Source organism: Cucumis melo, chromosome 11, assembly GCF_025177605.1.
Source record: "Cucumis melo cultivar AY chromosome 11, USDA_Cmelo_AY_1.0, whole genome shotgun sequence".
Lineage (NCBI taxonomy): Eukaryota > Viridiplantae > Streptophyta > Magnoliopsida > Cucurbitales > Cucurbitaceae > Cucumis > Cucumis melo.
The window spans coordinates 31,770,789-31,789,947 of record NC_066867.1 but is presented as its reverse complement, the minus strand read 5'-3'; the positions used below and the strand labels follow the sequence as shown (position 1 = coordinate 31,789,947).

The following is a 19,159-nucleotide window of genomic DNA, read 5'->3' as shown; positions in this document are numbered from 1 at the left end:
TCAAAATAGAGTGCAGCCATGAGAATGATAAAACTATACAGAACAACAAATCTTTAAACATAAAAAAATTTTCCCAGTAAGGATTCATCTTAGTGCAAAGACTACAGGTAGTTACTTAAGTAACTTGGAGAACTACACCTCAAAAGCAAGCTATTGAAGTTGGAAAGCTATGCATTTAAATATCACATTGGTCATCTCATTCTAATCGACGTGGGATAAAACCATTCCATACTACCTTGTTTCCTAACAATACTCCATTCTCGAAAAGTTGGCTATTTTGGTAGCACTTCACTTAGCCACACTAGGTCAAAACCCTTTGCAGGTTCTAATATGGAACATCGGCACTTGATTTTGATACCATCATTAGGTACTTAAGCACCTTGGAGAACTACAATCCAAAAGCTAGCTATTGGAGAACTATTTCCTCGAGGTCATCAACTAAATTTGGATCTTAGAACATAATTGTCGGAGAAACTATACCGTCAAATCCGAGTAATTTGGAAGGTTTGTAGGAAAGCTCCCAACTCGGAAGCATATTCTTCTTGTTCTAAATTATTGGAGGAATATGACACTATACTATACATCCGATTGAATAAATCGGTTGAATAAATCTTTTTATTATTGTTCACAAAATATGACATTTAAGGTAGCAATACATGAAATGGATGAATGTTGGATATGGGATCATTATCTTTGCGATGCAAGGTACCTTAATATATCTTAATATGGTGGGTTTCTTACCTCTGCATAGCGTGGAACAATATCATCTTTTTGTATGGTGTGGAACGATGGAATGTACGTTATATGAGATTTATTTAGTTTAATAATAAAACATTCTTCTACAAGGAATGAGATCGAGAGTGTTTGGGTTATTGAAGGGAAACATGTCATTTTCCTAGTCAAATAATACTACCTAATATAGATCTATCATAACATTGGACCATCACTCAGTCGATCATTTAACCCTAGAGCGATGAGATTTGAATTATAACCTTAGTTCACGTGTTTTTTTGAAAGTTCACTAATATTGGTACGTTCCAAGGTGGTCTACACTTTTTTAAATATTGGTGAAACAAATTTTTTATATTTACAAAAAATGAAAATTGTTATAAATGACGTAAAAATGAAACTATTTACAAAATATAGCGAACAATAAAATGAGGTATATAGAATTTTGATAAATTTTGTAAATAGTTTTAATATTTTACTATTTTTGAAAATGTTCTTGTAAAAGATGATATTTAAGGTTCTATTATTTAATTGTCTATAACAACTACAAAATGAGAACCAAACTTTTAACCTCTAGGAAGAAAATCGAGCTAAGCTTACCTTAGTTAAGGTATCAGTACTCATATAATAAAAAAGTTAGAAAGAACTTAAACACATACTAAATAATTTATATTAAACGTACATCAACATACAAATTTCACCCAAGGTAGCTTCAAACTCTAAAAACTTTTTAATATATTTGGTATACTGATATCATGCTTTGTTAATAACATTGAAGAAAAGAAATTCTATTTATAAACTATGTTTTGGTGTATCAAATTTCAACCAACTCGATTAGATAACAAATTTGATTTAGTGTGATTTTTGAATGTCAAGAAAATAATAATTTTTTTCATAAAAATAAAATAAAATTGAAAACAAAGTAAGGAACTAGTAATATTTTTTTTAAAATTATAAGAATTAAATCAAAGTTGAAATGAAATGAACCAAAATCAACCAAAGACCAAAACTTTGGAAGATCCATTATATTTTCCCTATTTATATATATATTGGATGCAAATGAATTTAATAAATGCCTTGCGAGTAAAGACATCCACGAGAGGGAGAGGGAAAGCGGGAGCCAGCGAGCTAAGTACCAAAATAACGTAACAACTTTTGGGAGTGTGCGCGCAAAACTCACTGCTCCGAAGAACCCTAAGCCAACCCCATTCAAATCAAATTTCTCAAGTTTCTTCCCCAGATTTCTTCTTGTTTATACTCATCTCCATGATCGAATTTCTTCTCATTTCTCCTTGATTTCAATCTCCCTTCTCGTTTCTATCTGTTTCACCATTGCTTTTGTCGGTTTTTCCTTTCCTCAAAAATGGATATTGAGCAGAAGCAAACCGAGTTCATCGATCACTTTGTAAAACAAGCTTCCTCTCTGAAAGGCTCTGCCCTTGGGTCCGTTGTTACTGACGCCACTTCTCACCCTTCCCTCTTCGCCTTCTCTGAAATTCTTGCCGTTCCCAGCGTTGTCGAGGTTTGTAGTACAGATTACTCTTTTTTTTTCCCTCTTAATTTTTTGATTGCTAGGTTTATTTTGCGCATGTTACTATTGGGTTTTTTTTTTGTGCGCTGTAATTCTTGACTGTTTGATTGGGGAAGAATGTTACAAGTAAAGTAAGCTAAAATGTCTGAATTTCTAATTTCTCAATAGGGGTGTAAGGTGCTAATATGTTGAATTGACTTGCGAGGAAGTTGCCTTAGCTTGTTAGGTCCTTAGTCCGTTATCGTGTTTCTTTGTGGGATTCAATTTTCAAGACCTTTTGTAAATATTCAGATACTATCTTGTATAGTTGGAGTCCTTTCTTTTAAAGGGTGCTTCCTTTTTGTGGGCTTGGTTTTTGTTTTTCTGTGTATTCTTTCATTTTTTCCCTCAATGAAAGTGGTCTTTTTCATAAAAATAAATAAATAAAAAGGTGTTAGGCATTGAGACAAATTGTTGTATAATCCTTACTATTTTAATTATATATTTAATCGCTATTTATCAATATAGTCGTTTTTGAAAGAAATCTCATTTTAGTTGCTGTATGGTACCCACCACCACACTTGGATTGTTGTAGTCAATCTTCCTCGCCAGCATCCTCTTTCGTTTTTGATCTATTGCTGCAAGATAGAGATGCAATCTTAAGTCGCCCCATGTTCAGCTTACATAAGCTCAATGATTAAAGAACAATAGTACTGTTTTTTTTAATAGAAACTACTACTTTCATCGAGAAAAAATAAAAAATATAAGAGGTATACAAAAAACCAGTTCACCAAAATACCCTGACTAAAGGAAGGGGTTCCAACCGAGATGTTGAATTTCAAGTTGGTGAACACCTCAACTAATGAAAGAATACAACTGGTAAACACCACAGAGATGTTGAATTTCAAGTTGGTAACTCTTTTATTTTGTGCTCATACAATCGTAGGATCATTCTTCGTTTATGGTTCTTGAAAGGTGGCATACAAGCTGCAACCGCTAACTACGTCAGGATTAAACTCAAAACTCCATGTCTCCCTACTCAAAGCAAACAAAGGTTGTGAATTATGGCTGAAATGATTACCAACTAAAATGTGTTCTAAGTTTGAACTTCTAACCTCCTTTGTGGGAACTCACCTTCACTGTAGCTCTAATGCAAGGCATATAGGTGTTCATTTAGTAGGTAGAACAATAACCTAAGGATGCTGTAGGAATCACCTCCTCAATCTCATCGATGGTTGTTCTACGTTTTTCACCTAGAAGGCAAGCTAAAGTTTCGACCAGTGGTTTCAGATGGGAACCTTAAGCCAGGCGTAGATATCATTTTAGGAGGAATGCACGTAAGATGATTGGGTTTTGTGATGCAATGTAGGATGTGTGGAATGTGAATAAAGCTGGGAGATGATGTAGGGTGTGTGGGCTTAAGGTGATGTATGTCAACTTGTTAAGGGTATGTAATGTGAATATTTTTAGGGTGGGCAATGTGTTAGAAATTCACATTACCCACCCTTAACAAGTGGTAATGTGTTTGACATTCAGTTCTTATGATGCGTTAGACATTCAGTCAGTTGTGGGCCCAAAATGATAGGTATTAACTCAGCTTCTAGCACATGTGTTGAGTTATAAGCCTTTTGGGGTGCTTAAGTTTTTTTGTCTTTGACCTTTTGTTGAATTCAATTCTACTTATTTCACCTGATTAATTTTTTTTATTCTTTGCTATTCTCATCCTCATTAAGATAATGTGATCTTTATGGACCCAAGGTAATTTACTCACCAATTTTGTTGGTTTCTTCTTTTTTTTTAATGCTTTGGCTATTAGAGTGTTGATGGTGGTGCAAATTTATTTAATTAAAACAAATAAATAAGATTATTATTTGTATTCGTTATTTATTTATTTTAAAATGAAACGACTCATTGATAATGTTCTTTTTGGCTTGCTAAACTGGTAATGTTAATCAAACGTTTTACTTTTTAGTGGATTTCTTACTTATTTGAATTGTAAAGTGAAGTTATTTTATTTGACGTTCTTCCTTTCCAGCTAGAAGGAACTGAGCATTCTATATATCTTGACGTGCTGCGCTTATTTGCATATGGAACATGGAGTGATTACAAGAGTAAGAGTTAAAATTTTATTAGATTCGTGGTTTAACTTGAGTGTTATCGTTATTTGAATGTGTCTGTTTGCAGCATCAGCAAAGGCTCATCAACATTTTCTTCCTTTTCTTTTTTGTATGCTCATGATTTCTTTCATTTCTCTATGAAAGTTCGGTATTTTCATTAAAACGAGATTTCATAACTATTTAACCTTTGGTTCCATCAATTAATTTTCTTTATCCATGGTGTCGTTGTTATACTTCAACTCTGAAGTATGCACTGCTGATAAACTACATGCACAATTCAATTTTGTCGATGGTATATTTTGCAGGTAATTCCAGCCGCCTTCCCGAATTGAGCTCTGATCAAGCCCTCAAACTAAAGCAACTTACTGTCCTTACATTGGCTGAGACAAACAAGGTACTCCTGCTCCACTTTTGATGATTTTTCTTGAACGCATTTGCAGATGTATCTGGCTGATTTTAATTAATTCGTGGTTCTGTTGCGCCTCATCTTTGAGGATCTAACAATTTGTTGGAGTTGTTGGAAAATATGGCTGATTGCCTATAGTTGATTGATTCCCTGAGAACGCACCATTGAGCTGGGTTTAGTGGTCTGCGATGGTCTGTGGGTACATTGGAATCTGGTAGTTTAAAAATTAAAAGCCTCTGAAAAAAAAATGTTGGTTGGAAAATTATTTCAAATTTTTGAGAAATAATTATTATGAAAAATATTTTTTTTAGAGGGGTTCAGACTTTTAAGCCTAAGCATGAGCATCAGTGAAGTAAGGTGCATTGTACATATAAGAAACAATGAAAACGTGATTTGTAAAATATAGTATTTTGAACTATGAGGTAAAAAGAAAAGAAGCAACCTGGTCTTTGTTTAAGGATTGTTAATCTTTGTTCTATTAAACATGGCTCTGGATAGTTTCTAATGAAATTCATTTTTCCTTTCAGTCTTTCTTTAGTAGCTAACAGTTGTATATATTCAATATTGTTTCATTTCTCATAGGTTTCTTAAAAATGCTTTTAGTTGATGATGAAATGTACATTCATTCACCATTAAATTGTTTCTCTATTCTGACTATTGCTTTCATGCCCAGGTGTTGGCCTATGACCAACTAATGCAGGAATTAGATGTTACAAATGTACGAGAACTGGAGGATTTTCTTATTAATGAATGCATGTATGCGGTATGTTTTACAGCTTGTACTTGATTGATTCTTTATACTTCCTGTATTAGGATACTAGTACCAGACTGAACTTAATTGATTCTTCTTTGCAGTATTATGATATTAGTACCAATGCGACTTAATTGATTCTTCTGACCGGTATTTGGATGGTCAGTACCTGGAAAAGAAATCTTCTAACTTAGTAACCCATACATGTGCTCAATCAACCTTTTTTTCTTTCATTGCGTCCCTAAAATACACATTTATCAAATATATATGATTTGCTTACAAGTTTAGTCCTGGCATTTTGGGCTTGCTGTTGAGTCCCTAAACTTTCAAAAGTATGGACAACACTTGTAACATTGTCATGATGTCAATTAGGTGATATTTTAGAGGTGCTGAAAAGTCCAAAACCCTCAGGCTCAGTGGCTCTTTCTACTTACTGCTGTCTTAGGATTGGGACTCCCCTCTTCCTTGGATCTTGAAGGGATTTTGCATAATTTGCTAGAAATCAGGATTATAAATTTATTGAATTGGTTGCTCATTTTTTTGGGAGGGAGGACAAGCAATGCCCTTGAAATATCATGGACAAGGAGTATATTCTCTGAAAATATTCTTATTTTCTTTCAGGGTATAGTCAGAGGGAAGTTGGATCAATTGCGAAGGTGCTTTGAGGTCTGTTCAAGTCTTGGTAGACCTGCTCTCAGAATATGGGCTTTATAAATTCTAACCATTGAAGTCCTTATATGCACATGCAGGTCCAATTTGCTGCCGGGAGAGATTTGAGACCGGGGCAACTTGGAAACATGATACGAACACTATCAAATTGGTAATTTACCCGTTTAAGTTTCATGGGGCAGGGTTTTTTCTCCATAAGAAACAACTTTCATTGATGTATGAAAATTACAAAAAGGGACCAGAGTCCAAACCATAAGATTTACTAAAGATTTATATAGTTGGTCAAAAGATATGAAAGATTGTAAGAGCTATAGAAAGAAGACATTTGCCAAATCACAGCATGAAATAAATCTGCTGAAAATAATTATTTTAAGGGCGGTTATCAAAAGATTTCTCCAGGGGCAGGACCCTTTTAAGGAGAATACCTGCTCAAGAAGTTGGTTTCTGCATGCCAGGAGCGATCATCTGTGACCTTACCAAGATTTATCCTAAATTGCTGAGATACTAGTTCTTTTCCCCCCTCAAGTATCAAGCGTTTTAGTATATAGTTCGCAACTTCATTGCACATTCTTTTAATTATTTGTAGTTTCATAGTTGTACATGTCATTCTTTTTTCTGTTGAGTTGATCTCTCACGTTTCTTAATTAACAATGAGTTGATTTTATCGCTCTCTCTAGTCTTCTGCATTTTGTTGCGTGACCCATATATTTGAAATCTGACAGTTCCTGTGTATATTTAGGTTGACTACATCAGACAATTTATTGGTCTCCATTCAAGAGAAGATAAAATGGGCCGATAATATGAGTGAATTGGACAAGAAACACCGAAAGGATGTTGATGATAGGGTGGAAGAAGTTAAGAAATCACTTTCCTTGAAGGTCAGTTGAAATAAGTATTGTCTTAATTGCTGTTGATGGTTGATTACTTTTTCTTTTAATGGAAACCCAATATTTATTGAGAAAATAATATAGGGATAGGATGGAAGAAGTAAAGGAGTCACTTTCTTTGAAGGTCACTTGAAATATGTTTTGTTTATTGCTTTTGATGATTGAACACTTCGCCCCCCAATATTTGTTGAGAAGATTATTTTACACGGATGATGCATTAGCAATTGTCTGAGAACTAAAATCAGAAAAGAGAATGACATATCTTTGTTTTGGGAGGCTTTGCTGATTTAATTCTTTTGGGGGAGAGGCTTCTCACAATTTCACCTCTATACGCTCTCTGCCTGTGGGTTGTTTCTTTTCGTGATTAATACATATCTCTGTTTAAAAAAAAAAAAAAGAGAGAACTACATTGATAAAAGCTTATTGGTCTAAAACTGAAGCGAAGGTAAACTAAGTAATCTGAATTTTTCATTAACTTTCATCTTATTTGTTCAAATTTGCTTGCTTCTTACTAGTTAACTCAACGTAGAGCTGATATTTCACACTTCTAACTTGCCTTGATTCTTTTAAAAGCCTAACTTTCAATAACATCCTAACAAATTGAACCTTAACTGAATAGAAGAAAAAATTCTTTGTTACAATTAGCTCAGTTTCTCATCTTTAGTGTTTCTTTTTTAAAAAGGATATATGACTATTTATTGTAAAATGAAAAGAGACCCATGTATATAATCGTCAATAGGATAAAATTGCAAAAAGAACAAAAGGAGTTAAGAAGACAAAAAACAAACACTTAAAACCTTACCAACCAGCTCTCGAAAGGAAAACAAAACTAAAGCACCTAAGCTACAGACCCAAAGCTAACATAACTATTGAGGTAAGAAGACTTAAGCGTTAATTGGGTAATTAGGTAATATTCTAGGTTAATTCCCTTTTTATCCCCACTTGTTATAGAATTCTATAAATAGGAGTCTCCCACATCATTCATTCTAATAAAAAATCCACAATCTTGGTTTTGGGACGATTTCTCCTTAAGGTTACTTTTAGGCTGCATCAATTACAATGAGCAGACGAGGTAAGAAGTCCAATAAAGTTCTCATGTTTCACAAGCCTAATCTCCAATAGAATCCTGACAACCACATTGGCAGCTAAAGTCTAACTCATTTTATTCAAATTTGGTTCTTATGTTTCAATGTCATTATATTTTGTACTTAATTCCGAATTTGCATAAAAAATTGTTTTGGTCCTTAATGTTTGGTAGTGTATTGAACAGAAATTTTACGCTACCCACGTGAATTTGTATTCTGTCATATGATTCACGTTTATGGGTTGGTTAATGAAGGTTGTCTTCTTTCGTTATGGTGGTATTGTAAGCAACTGCTAGGCGGGATTTTTATTGTCAATACTTTTTCATGCCAAGTGTCTTCCCTTGGAAAAAGTTGGTGTTGGGATGTAACTGATATCGAATGTTAGGAGAACTGCTGGGATCTAGTTTTGAAGTTCTATGGGGGAAGGTCTTCTCTCTCCATTTTGAAAGGGTTTGTAGCAGATAGGTAGATAATCTTCAAGGAGAAATTCCAAGTGTTTTTGCTGTGAAGTTGAAATTTCGACTACCTTGACCTCCGTCTCCTGTTCTCAGTCATTTGACATCTCCTTCTATTGTGCAAATGGTCATGTAATTTGAACTAGAAATTAGCAAGCATATCTTAAATTTCAAGTCCCAACTAACCCTAGTGTCTTCAGTTGGGTGTTCACATTAGAGACGAAATGGTTGTCAAAAGAATATTTTGTTTCCAAGGTTTTATTTGTTAGTACATTTTTTTGAAACCAGAAACATTGAAGTGTAAAGTGGTGGTTCTCATTGGCATAATCTAGCGACCTACAAACTTCTGAGACTTTCTTGATGATGAAAAATGAAATTCATTTTTGTGTGTTTCTTTTTAGTGGAAAAATGAATTTAGAACGAAATTACACCATCCATGGTTAAAACATTGAAATAAAACCCGCTGACTCTTTACTCGAATACTGGGATATATTTGTCGATGTGTCTTACTTACATTGTGGCAGAAGTTACAAACTGTAAGCAGGCCAACATTGACATCCGAGAGCATGAGGAGATCTACTCTGAACCTGGTGGAGTAATGGACTATGAAGAAGATCGTAGTCGACCAAAGAGGTAGTATTTCGCCTTCTTTTGCTGCATTCAAAAAATGTTAAAATATTTAGGACAACTCGTGTCTAACTACTTGAATGGGAGGGACGTTTCTATTTCCTGTCTGGTTTATTGCTCGCTGCCATTAATTTCTTTAGTCTAACATTATATCGCCAATGCCCATTTTGTTTGTACAAAAAGTTTTAGAAATTGGGGGATTAATTAAATGTAGCTTTATAAAAAGACATTTATGAAAAGCTTTTTGAAGTACTAGACTCAATAAGTTGCAAATAGTAGAGATGTTCTAAAAACTTCCCAAATTATAATTTAGTAAGATTGCCTTGGTAAACCCAATAAATTAAACAGAAAGTGACAAATAGTAGGAGAGATGGCTTAGCTAGCTCCACGTAGTTAGCATGGACTTCATCTTTAGAAGGTGAAGGTTCAACGTTTATCTCTGCTTGTGTACTCATATAGTAGGAGATAAAAGTACGTATTCTAGTGTTCTAACTTTTGGCAAAATTGTATGGTACAGGAGACGACATCCAATTTCTTAGAGATATGCATGTGGGAGTTGAAGAACAAAACCAACCTCCAATCAGACGGGTGTCGAAACAACTGCCTATTTTTGTTGGTGGCAAGAAAAAGAAAAGGAAGTAAAAGAATTAAACAGATGTTGATTTTTGGATTTTGGAGAAAGATGATCTGTCTGAGCCCTTCTCTTAGAACCATGAACATGTTGCTTTAGGTTCTTGTCTCATAACAATAGCTTGTCTTTAAATTCAATTTAATTTTTATTGAGTTTATTAGAGAACCAAACAATCATAGAAACGCTGCCCATTTTTCATACACTTCATGTTATCTTCGTGTATGCATTGGTAGGGTTGGAAATCTATTCTATGTTCTGGTTTTTCATAGGGATCATTTGGTAACATTACTGATTCTTGTTTCCAGTTTAGTGTTTAATAATCCTGTTTCTTGTTATTTCGTTTATATTTATAGTTTAAAAACGTCTTTAACAAAGTGATTATATTTATAGTTTCTCATTTTTCAGTAATCCCAAAATCATGTCAAATAACTCAGTTTTTTTTTATTCGGTTTGTTTTTGTTTTTCTAGGGTATTCATTGAATATAAGCCTGATAAATTTATTAAAAAAAAATTTTGAGTTCTCAAATTCAATAGAGGAAATTTGATTATTTTTAATGTTTTGGGTGTCCACATTTTAAATTTGCATTATTAAAACGTCAATTTTCATTTTTTATATTCCAAACACATTTCATTTTTTTAGTCTCAAGATGGTAGAGTTGAGAGTTTAAATTATAGATTAGGAGTGTTTAGACACTGACTTTAAGTGAATTGAGTGGGTTACTACAATCAACATCAAAGAAAAAGAGGAGTATTCTATTAATTCAATATTTACTATTTTTTTTTCTTATTTTCTATCCAAACAAAAACAGTTCTATGACTATTACAATCCAATCAAAATTTATCTACATTGCAAACACTAGCTATGGTGACCAATGGACTTTGAATTAAGTACATGAAAACAAGTGTATTGGTGAAGCACATCTATGTACTTACTTTCAACTGTCTTAAATCTTTAAGAAAAGAAAAAAGAGTAAAAAAAGAGAGAAGCTCCGTGGCGTTGGTGATATTCGTCCGTAGATCAGAACGGTTGTGAGAGACCCACGTCTTCACAGTCAACGCTATTTTCATCATCGCTAACTCGATTTCGTGGACCAGCCGGGAATCGAACCCGGGTCTGTACCGTGGCAGGGTACTATTCTACCACTAGACCACTGGTGCTTTATGCCCTTTCCCTTATTTTTTATATTTTAATTTAGACTCTATTTTCTTTTTTTACATTTTAAAATATTATTCATAGCCTACAATATATAATATATATTTCAACTATATTCAACATTTATACTTTTCTATATATATGTGTATATAGATTTCAAACAAAAACCTACCCATGTTTAGCTTGCAACATCATTTGATGTTCAACGTTAACTAAATTAAGCGTTGTTTAGTATGTTGGATTAAAGCCAAACTAAGGTATAACATCATGAATAAAGTATTATTATCCCTTATATATATTGCATCGTCCACCTTTTTTTCCTTCTTTTCTATGCAGCATGCATTCATCTATATTTTTTATAAGATAGATAAATTACTTCTCTTATTGTTAATTGGTTTTGAGATGAAATCTCATACTATCTAATATGATATAAAAATTCATAAAACCCAAATGGATATTTGAACCAATAAAAAGAATAAACTAAGGAGAATAAAATAATATTACGACCTACCAATTTTTTTTCCAAAGTGCAAAGGAAAAGGAAAAAAAAAAAGAGGGGAAAAAGGAGAAGAAATTAAAAAGTGTTATAACTAAACCATATATATCAGCATCTTTTTACATTTTTTTTTTCTTTTTGACTATAAGTACAAAGCTTCTTAGTTAAGTTTTTTAGTCAACTAACAAAACCCAAAATGTCATATAGCAACCTATAATTTAATATAGCAAGAAATGGAACAATAGATAGATGTAGAGCTAAGAATTAGATGACGCAACATCAAAAACTGTGTAGAACTGTATGTTTCAATCTTATAAACTTTAGACGAACCTTAATTTTCTTTTGTCTTTTTATCTTCATTTTTTAGTTTATCAATTTTTCTTTTTTTTATTCATAGTTATTTCTATCTCATATTAAATAAAATATAAGATTCTTGGCATTAATTCAAAATCTTTTTCGTTCATTATTTCTCTATTCCCCTTTTTTTCTCTTTTAACTTTTCCACTTATTTCAGAGAATCATTTTTTATTCATGAAATGATAAAATATGAAATTTATTTTCTTTTAAATACAATATCAGAGCTGAGATATCAAATATTTTAACCTTAAAAATGTAAAACCTCCTCTGTTATCATTGAACTAAATTTACTTTGACAAATAAAAAAAATTATATATACTAAATTATTGAGGATTAAATGAGAAGCTAATTTTTTCGAGAATAGCATCCTTTATATGTTTGAATGATAGCAACCTTGAAAGGGAGATTGAATAAGATTTAGTCAAACTCTTGAAATCATTTCCTAGACAAGCCTAATTAAACAAATAAACCATTTAATGTAAACCATTCACCTAAACAAGTTCACTTAAGAAAAATAAATAAGATTTATGATAAAAAATTGTAAACACCCTATTTAAATATAATATAAAGATTAAATACATTAAATAACCCTTCAACTTTCGTAAATAAATCAATTCCAACGTTTAAACAAAATTTTCTTTAAAAACCATTTGTATATTTACTTGAACGTCCATTATGTAAAACAAACGTTTGAAAAGTTCATGCAGAGTTCGATTAATTATACGTATAAATAATTTTCAAAACTAACTGTAATGGAGAATCTAAGCTAACTACTTTACAACATAAAACTTTAAGAGTTTAATTAACGTTTTTTTAAAACAATAAATCTCAAAGTTAGATGCTATAAAATATATATAAAGAATGATGTAAATTAGTAGCCGAGAGAGAAAGAAATGGGCGTTTGTCATTTTTCTTTTTTTATTGGTAAGAAAAGAATATCTACACAATGTAACACGCGTCACTATATCATCCGCCAAAAGTATAAAAAGGCTAATTACTAGATGCCTTATTTTGCTATATGGAATGGTCAATCCAATTCCATAACCATCAAATTTGCTGCCACATTTCTTCTTATGATTCCGCCATTTTTACATCTCATTTCCCACCGTCATTTTAGGTTAAATTTGTTTCCCACCGGCGTATTTAGCATAGGTCCAGGGTGCTCGAGCCCCCTCAACTTTATTGTCTTTATATAACATGTATAAAGAAAACTACTTAATTATTAATTTTTATTATTAGCTTAGTGGTTACTCTGACTATTAGTCTCCTTTCCACCTTTTCTTTTATCCCCACTATAGATAAATTTAATTTTACTATATTTACGAATACTAAAAAAAAATGTTAAATCTTTAAATATTTTTTTCTTGGGTTACATAATTTGAAAAAAAAAGAATGAATTTTTTATATCTTTTTCAACAAAGACTAAAGTAATCTCACTTTTAAGAATCTGTCTAAAAAACTCTTAAGAATAAGTATATTTCCAACAAAGTCAAAAGTAATATTAACCATAAATTATATTAATTTTTCAAAAAAAAAAAAAAAACGATAATTTATATGCATCCCTAAATTTAAAAATTAAGATAAAAATAGACATATAATATAATTGCAAGTAACATAGAGAGAGTTAAAAGATATTTTCAAATAGGACACAAAAAACGTATATCGAAATTGTTATCGAGTGTGTGAGTGTATATATATATATATATATATATATTATTTGATAGGTCATATAAGGATGAGTAACATTTACGACATCTATCATTAGTTTCATTTGAAAATATTTGTTGTTATTTTTTTCTAGTTTTTGCGACGTCTATATTTTTGTGACCTCACTGCCCTTTTTATAGATATTTTTTTTTTGTAAGAATTGTAAATATTTATAATTAATACTGGAGAAAATTTACCCATATTTAGGTAGATATGATAAAAATCCAACAATTGGGTGAGAAATAAGGACAAAGATATTGGTAGTAACCATTTTATCGATATTTATTTTAGTTCCCAAGTCTCCGCTTTTGGAACTTCACGTGGCATCGCCAATTCATGGGTGCCCGAAATTTACAAACCGTCTCTTCTTCATCTTCTTCTTCTTCATTTTTCTCCCGTTTTTGGTCCTCTGCTTTGAGAACCAAGCCTTTGATTTCTCCCTCCGATGCTTCCTCCAACCGTACCAACTCCGGCGATGGCCTCGTACGCCGTCTTGGCGTCATCGACCTTGTTCTTCTCGGCGTCGGGGCTTCCATCGGAGCTGGCATCTTCGTCGTCACCGGTACTGTCGCTCGTGACGCTGGTCCTGGTGAGTTATTTCTCCTTCTTCTATGCCTCTGATGTGTATTTATTTATCTTTATATGAATGCTTAGTCTTGTGTGCGCTACGATTGTTCGATCTGGTGGAGCATGTGTTGTGTTCGTTTTGTATTCGGCCGTACGATTCCTGGATTTGTCGTTTTCGGATTTTCTGTGTTTTTGAGTTGTATTGTTACTTGTCGAATTTTGAATGGTCGTCCGGTTTATTCAACTAATGTGATTTAGTTTCGCTTTTAATGATGTTCGTGAGATTGATAGGGGAGTAGATGAGGATGTAATTTCTTATATTCTAAAGGAACACTTCTGGAAGATTTTTCTTGCTGGTGAACTTCTTTATGTTATACGATAAACTTTTACAAGTGTTTTATTTTGATGCAGGAGTCACCATTAGTTTCACGCTAGCAGGAGTATCATGTATCCTAAATGCACTCTGTTATGCTGAACTAGCTACTCGCTTTCCTCCTGTTGTGGGCGGAGCATACTTGTATACATATGCAGCTTTCAATGAACTCACTGCTTTTCTTGTTTTTGCACAATTGATGCTTGACTATCATATTGGAGCAGCTAGTATAGCACGGAGTTTAGCTGGTTATATAATCTCATTTCTTGAGATCTTTCCCCTTTTTAAAGATAACATTCCAAGTTGGCTCGGAAATGGGCAAGAGTTACTGGGAGGAGTTATTTCTATTAATGTACTGGCTCCAGTTCTTCTAGCTCTATTGACCTTTATTCTTTGTTGGGGTGTTGGAGAGTCTTCTACTATAAACTCTATCATGACTTCATTGAAGGTATGCTTTTATTCAACCTATTAATTTGTTGGAAAATGATAGTACGAATTCTCATTCTTTCACAATGTGTACAGTACTTGTTCACGTTGTAGGAGAAAGGAGAAGGAAAACTAAAGGACAGAGAAATGAACTTAGTTACAAGTTGGTAATATTTTGGTCTTTGCGGGAGTTGATACTTAGCAAGGGAGGGACTCTAATGTGGCAAGGCTAGATTTACTTAGTCGAATATTTGGATTTGTGTTGCTTCTTGTAGGTTAGACAGTTTTTTTCAATCCCACAGAAAGTTCCTCGTAAGTTTTTACAATAGGAATATCTCCTGAAACTGACCGAATTAGAGAGAATCTTCCTCCTTTTTAGGAAAAGAATCACTTCTCTTCCAAGAGTCAACCTTTCCCTCACCTTGTCCTCCACATGCTCCGAAAGGCTAACTCTTAAGGGTTTTTATCGAGAGGGAGCCCTGGGAACTCGCCCACACTCCACCAACTCGACCCAATTGCTCACTTTTATACGATCGCTATAAACATCCATGATATGATACTTTCCTCTATTTATTTTCAAACCCGGCAGGCTTCAAAGAAAGCAAGGATGTGATGTGATTTAGAAGTAATTTAGTACTCCTCTTTACTCGTCGAACTTTCTGCATTCCAAGTTGTAAAAGTTCGATATTCTAGTGCTGGGGCTTTCTTACCATTAGAAAGACAGGCTATCTTCCCTTACCTTTGGTATACATCCGTACATTAGAGACCGCATAAAGAAAATATCATCATGAAGTCAAGTCACAGTGATTTGTACAGAGAATCGATATTGGGGGGGTGTTTGCGACTTGAGGTTCATTCTTTCACAATTTTCAATGCTTTCTTATAAGAGAAAATACTAGCAAACATTTTGGAAGAAAAGACAGAAAATCTTAGATTTTTGACACACGAGCTCAAAAAAAGGAGACCATTTGACACAGAAGCTCCCCTGTTATTTACACATAATATTAATGGATAAACCTTTTCTATCCAAGACTACTTTTTTTTTTTTTTTGAATTGTGTCAAATCTTAGATATCAAGGACTAGAAAAAGGTTTGATGACGATGAAAAATGTATGTAATGAACCTTTGACGTTTGGAACTTGTCTGCAGGTCATCATCGTGGTGTGCGTCATCTTAACTGGTGCTTTTGAGGTTGATGTTTCAAATTGGTCTCCTTTTACTCCAAATGGTTTTCATGCAGTGTTAACTGGAGCTACTGTAGTATTCTTCGCATATGTAGGGTTTGATGCAGTTGCAAATTCAGCTGAAGAATCAAAAAATCCCAGGGTACACTAATTTACTTCCTTTATGATTTGACGACTACCATGATTCAATCAATTTTGTAGTTCAAAACTTCAAATAGCAGTATACCCTTTGAAAGTTTTTAAGAGATCAGTTCTCTTTTTTATGTTGTTCCGTTCAGAGGGATTTACCAATTGGCATAATCGGAAGTCTTCTCATTTGCATTGCTCTATATATTGGTGTCTGCTTAGTGATAACTGGAATGGTTCCTTATTATCTTCTTGGGGAAGAGGCTCCCTTGGCTGCGGCTTTTACATCCAAAGGCTTGAAATTTGTTTCTTTTTTGATAAGTGTTGGTGCTATTGCTGGACTTACAACAACGCTGCTTATCGGTCTTTATGTTCAGGTGCTTTACTTCTGACTCAATAACTACTGATGTGTTTACCTCACATTTTGTATCTTATGTGCCAATTGATGGGATGTGTGAAACAGTCACGTCTATATCTTGGGCTTGGGAGAGATGGTTTGCTGCCTTCTTTTTTTTCCAAAGTGCACCCAAAACGCCACACTCCTATTATTTCTCAAGTCTGGGTTGGTATTGTCGCTGGCGTATTGGCTGGATTGTTTAATATACACTCACTCTCTCATATTCTTTCAGTTGGCACCTTGGTATGTTAGCTAATCTTTGATCCTAGAATTGCTTCATTAACTAACCTATTATGCAACTTGAGCTCTATTTGCTGCTGCTTCGTTTAGACCGGCTATTCTGTTGTCTCGGCTTGTGTTATCACCCTGCGGTGGAAAGACAAAACAACCCGTCAGGTGTCTTCTTCAACCTGGCGAGAAGGTGTCATCTGTCTTATTCTAGTTGCCTGCAGTGGTTTTGGTGCTGGAGTGTTTTATCGGTATGGTTCGCTGTGGGTTTCTGTCGTAGCTGCTATTCTTGCACTTCTTGCATCGATCGCTCTTCATCTTCGCCATGTGAGTTTAATTTGCCTATAGCTTTGTTGCGATGCCCAAAGAATAAATTCTTTCTTTTTTCACATTTGCTCTCAACATTATTCTCTGTTTCTTTTAGTCGTGGAGAAATATGAAAATTGGTAAGGGAGCGAGAGAAAGTAATAATCATAAGATTGGAACATAAGATGGGAAGAGAAGAATTTTAAATATTGAAGCTTCGATCAGTTGAATCCTATTTAATCTAGCAAGGAGGCAAATTGTGTATATCTGATTGAAATTGAATGAACCATTCTTCCAATTGATTGAAGTGTGAACTTTTGCTTTATATTTTCAATCTTTGTTCATCTTAATCTTTTCTCATCATGATCGATTGGTCACATTTCTTCACTCTATATTTTCCCCTAACTAATTTGACTGTACGAACGTTATTTTCCATAGGATTATGCACGTTTAGAAATCAATGGAGAAGGTATAGTACATATTGTCTTCTTTGTTGCTTAAGGTTGATTCATGATTTAGCTTTAATTGCATTTGTGACTCGATATCAACTAGCTTTCTCGAGAATGAAATTTGGTTGTTTGGAATGTGTTTTTTGATCTAGTATGCAAGTGATGATACAAAGGTCCATCTTAAAGATTTGTAGAAATAAACCGGTTTTCACATTCTTAGTTCTTAACTTCTTTCTTATGTTCAACATCCTTTTTTTACTCAGACCTACGGAGATGTGGCTGGATTTCCTTGTCCGGGAGTTCCCTTTGTGCCGGCCCTTTGCGTATTTGTCAACATGTTCCTATTTGCTCAGGTACTACTCATCTTATACCCTAAATCCTCACCATGCTAAAAGTTTAAATCCTACTTTAATCTCATTTTACTCCTTTCAAATATCTAATTTTAATTTCTATACTTTCAACAAATCTTAATTAACTTGCTAAAATAACAATAATAAAAAATATTACTTTACAAAAAATAACATTTTTGACAAAGGCTAAATTTAGATATTTGAAGGTAGAAAAACTAAAAAAAAAAAAACCAACTCTAATATAGCATGTTTAAAATAGTATTTTCACCGTTTAATATAAGATGTAAAGATGTTGAACAATATCACTGAGTTTAGAGGCCCAATATAGATGAGAAGAAAAAAAAAAAAAACAGAAGCTATGGTAGGGTTAGTGTTAACTGAAACTTTATTTTGGTTGCAGTTACACCAAGAAGCGTGGGTTAGATTTGTGGTGGTCAGTATTATTACAATCATCGTTTATGCATTTTATGGGCAGCATCATGCTAATCCCATTCCCCAAGGTTCTGACATTTATTTTCAGGTTCCAGGATAGGTAAGCTCCATTTTTAGTTCTTAAATATTACTTCTTATTAAGCACACGAACACCTTGTACCTTAGTGTTATTCTTGGCATAATAGTTAATGGCAAGTGGCGTGAGACCTACGTTGTGAAGTTAATAGTTATGAAATCGACGGTTGAACTCCCTTAGGTAAAACAGGGCAAACTCCCCTCTCCCACTTCTTGGTACAAGTGTACAAGTGATTTGTATGGAAATAAAGTATCCATATTCTTAGGAAAGTACAAATACACTAATGTAATAAAATTTTGAAATGCAGTTTATTGTTGTCAAAGATTTATCATAGATTAGCAGCGAAGAATAAATATTATAAAGAACATTAAGTTTCTTTCCTTTCGATGTGAATAATTGTCTTTCACTTTTTGTTATAATGATATATTTGAATTGTTCGGCTATTTTAGCATTCATTTAGTTTTTTTTTATCTTTATCTTTTTTTTGTTCGGGTTTGAATTCTTTGTCAAATTCTAAAAATAAAAAAGTTTTTTGTCGTATCTAATATCACTACCAAAATCATATATTTTTTTAGTGATCTTAACAATTATAGAATTACTCACAAACATGCTCTAAATAAGTTTCCCGTCCTCAGCAAATTGGCACCTTATCACAAACACCCAAT

The 19,159-nt window shown here is 33.4% G+C and overlaps 2 protein-coding genes across 4 annotated transcripts; both read left to right on the top strand.

The window, feature by feature from the left end:
• Positions 1–1,796: 1,796 nt before the first annotated feature.
• On the top strand, positions 1,797–10,133 carry LOC103498808 (COP9 signalosome complex subunit 7). 3 transcript variants are annotated; one of them, XM_008461553.3, is made up of 9 exons: positions 1,797–2,251; positions 4,275–4,350; positions 4,662–4,750; positions 5,436–5,525; positions 6,135–6,179; positions 6,263–6,333; positions 6,922–7,060; positions 9,154–9,242; positions 9,754–10,133. In XM_008461553.3, exons 1-9 carry the CDS (start codon positions 2,093–2,095, stop codon positions 9,773–9,775), a joined length of 780 nt encoding a protein of 259 aa, XP_008459775.1. In that variant the 5' UTR covers positions 1,797–2,092; the 3' UTR covers positions 9,776–10,133. The 3 variants fall into 3 exon arrangements, with proteins under 3 accessions (XP_008459775.1, XP_008459778.1, XP_008459776.1); XM_008461556.3 differs by having other exon boundaries at positions 1,812–2,251; positions 9,137–9,242; XM_008461554.3 differs by having other exon boundaries at positions 1,812–2,251; positions 9,134–9,242.
• Positions 10,134–13,511: 3,378 nt separating this feature from the next.
• LOC103498807 (cationic amino acid transporter 9, chloroplastic) lies at positions 13,512–18,816 on the top strand. Its single transcript, XM_051092012.1, has 8 exons — positions 13,512–14,169; positions 14,559–14,968; positions 16,096–16,272; positions 16,409–16,633; positions 16,720–16,896; positions 16,984–17,208; positions 17,900–17,989; positions 18,387–18,816. Exons 1-8 carry the CDS (start codon positions 13,917–13,919, stop codon positions 18,516–18,518), a joined length of 1,689 nt encoding a protein of 562 aa, XP_050947969.1. The 5' UTR covers positions 13,512–13,916; the 3' UTR covers positions 18,519–18,816.
• Positions 18,817–19,159: the final 343 nt, after the last annotated feature.

Bases quoted from the DNA above. Each gene is read 5' to 3' on its own strand.
- LOC103498807 (XM_051092012.1), top strand. From the start codon at position 13,917: ATGGGTGCCCGAAATTTACAAACCGTCTCTTCTTCATCTTCTTCTTCT. The intron at 14,170-14,558 runs GTGAGTTATTTC...ATTTTGATGCAG, and splicing joins CGCTCGTGACGCTGGTCCTG to GAGTCACCATTAGTTTCACG. The intron at 16,273-16,408 runs GTACACTAATTT...TGTTCCGTTCAG, and splicing joins AAGAATCAAAAAATCCCAGG to AGGGATTTACCAATTGGCAT.
- LOC103498808 (XM_008461553.3), top strand. From the start codon at position 2,093: ATGGATATTGAGCAGAAGCAAACCGAGTTCATCGATCACTTTGTAAAA. The intron at 4,751-5,435 runs GTACTCCTGCTC...TTTCATGCCCAG, and splicing joins CATTGGCTGAGACAAACAAG to GTGTTGGCCTATGACCAACT. The intron at 7,061-9,153 runs GTCAGTTGAAAT...AACTGTAAGCAG, and splicing joins AGAAATCACTTTCCTTGAAG to GCCAACATTGACATCCGAGA.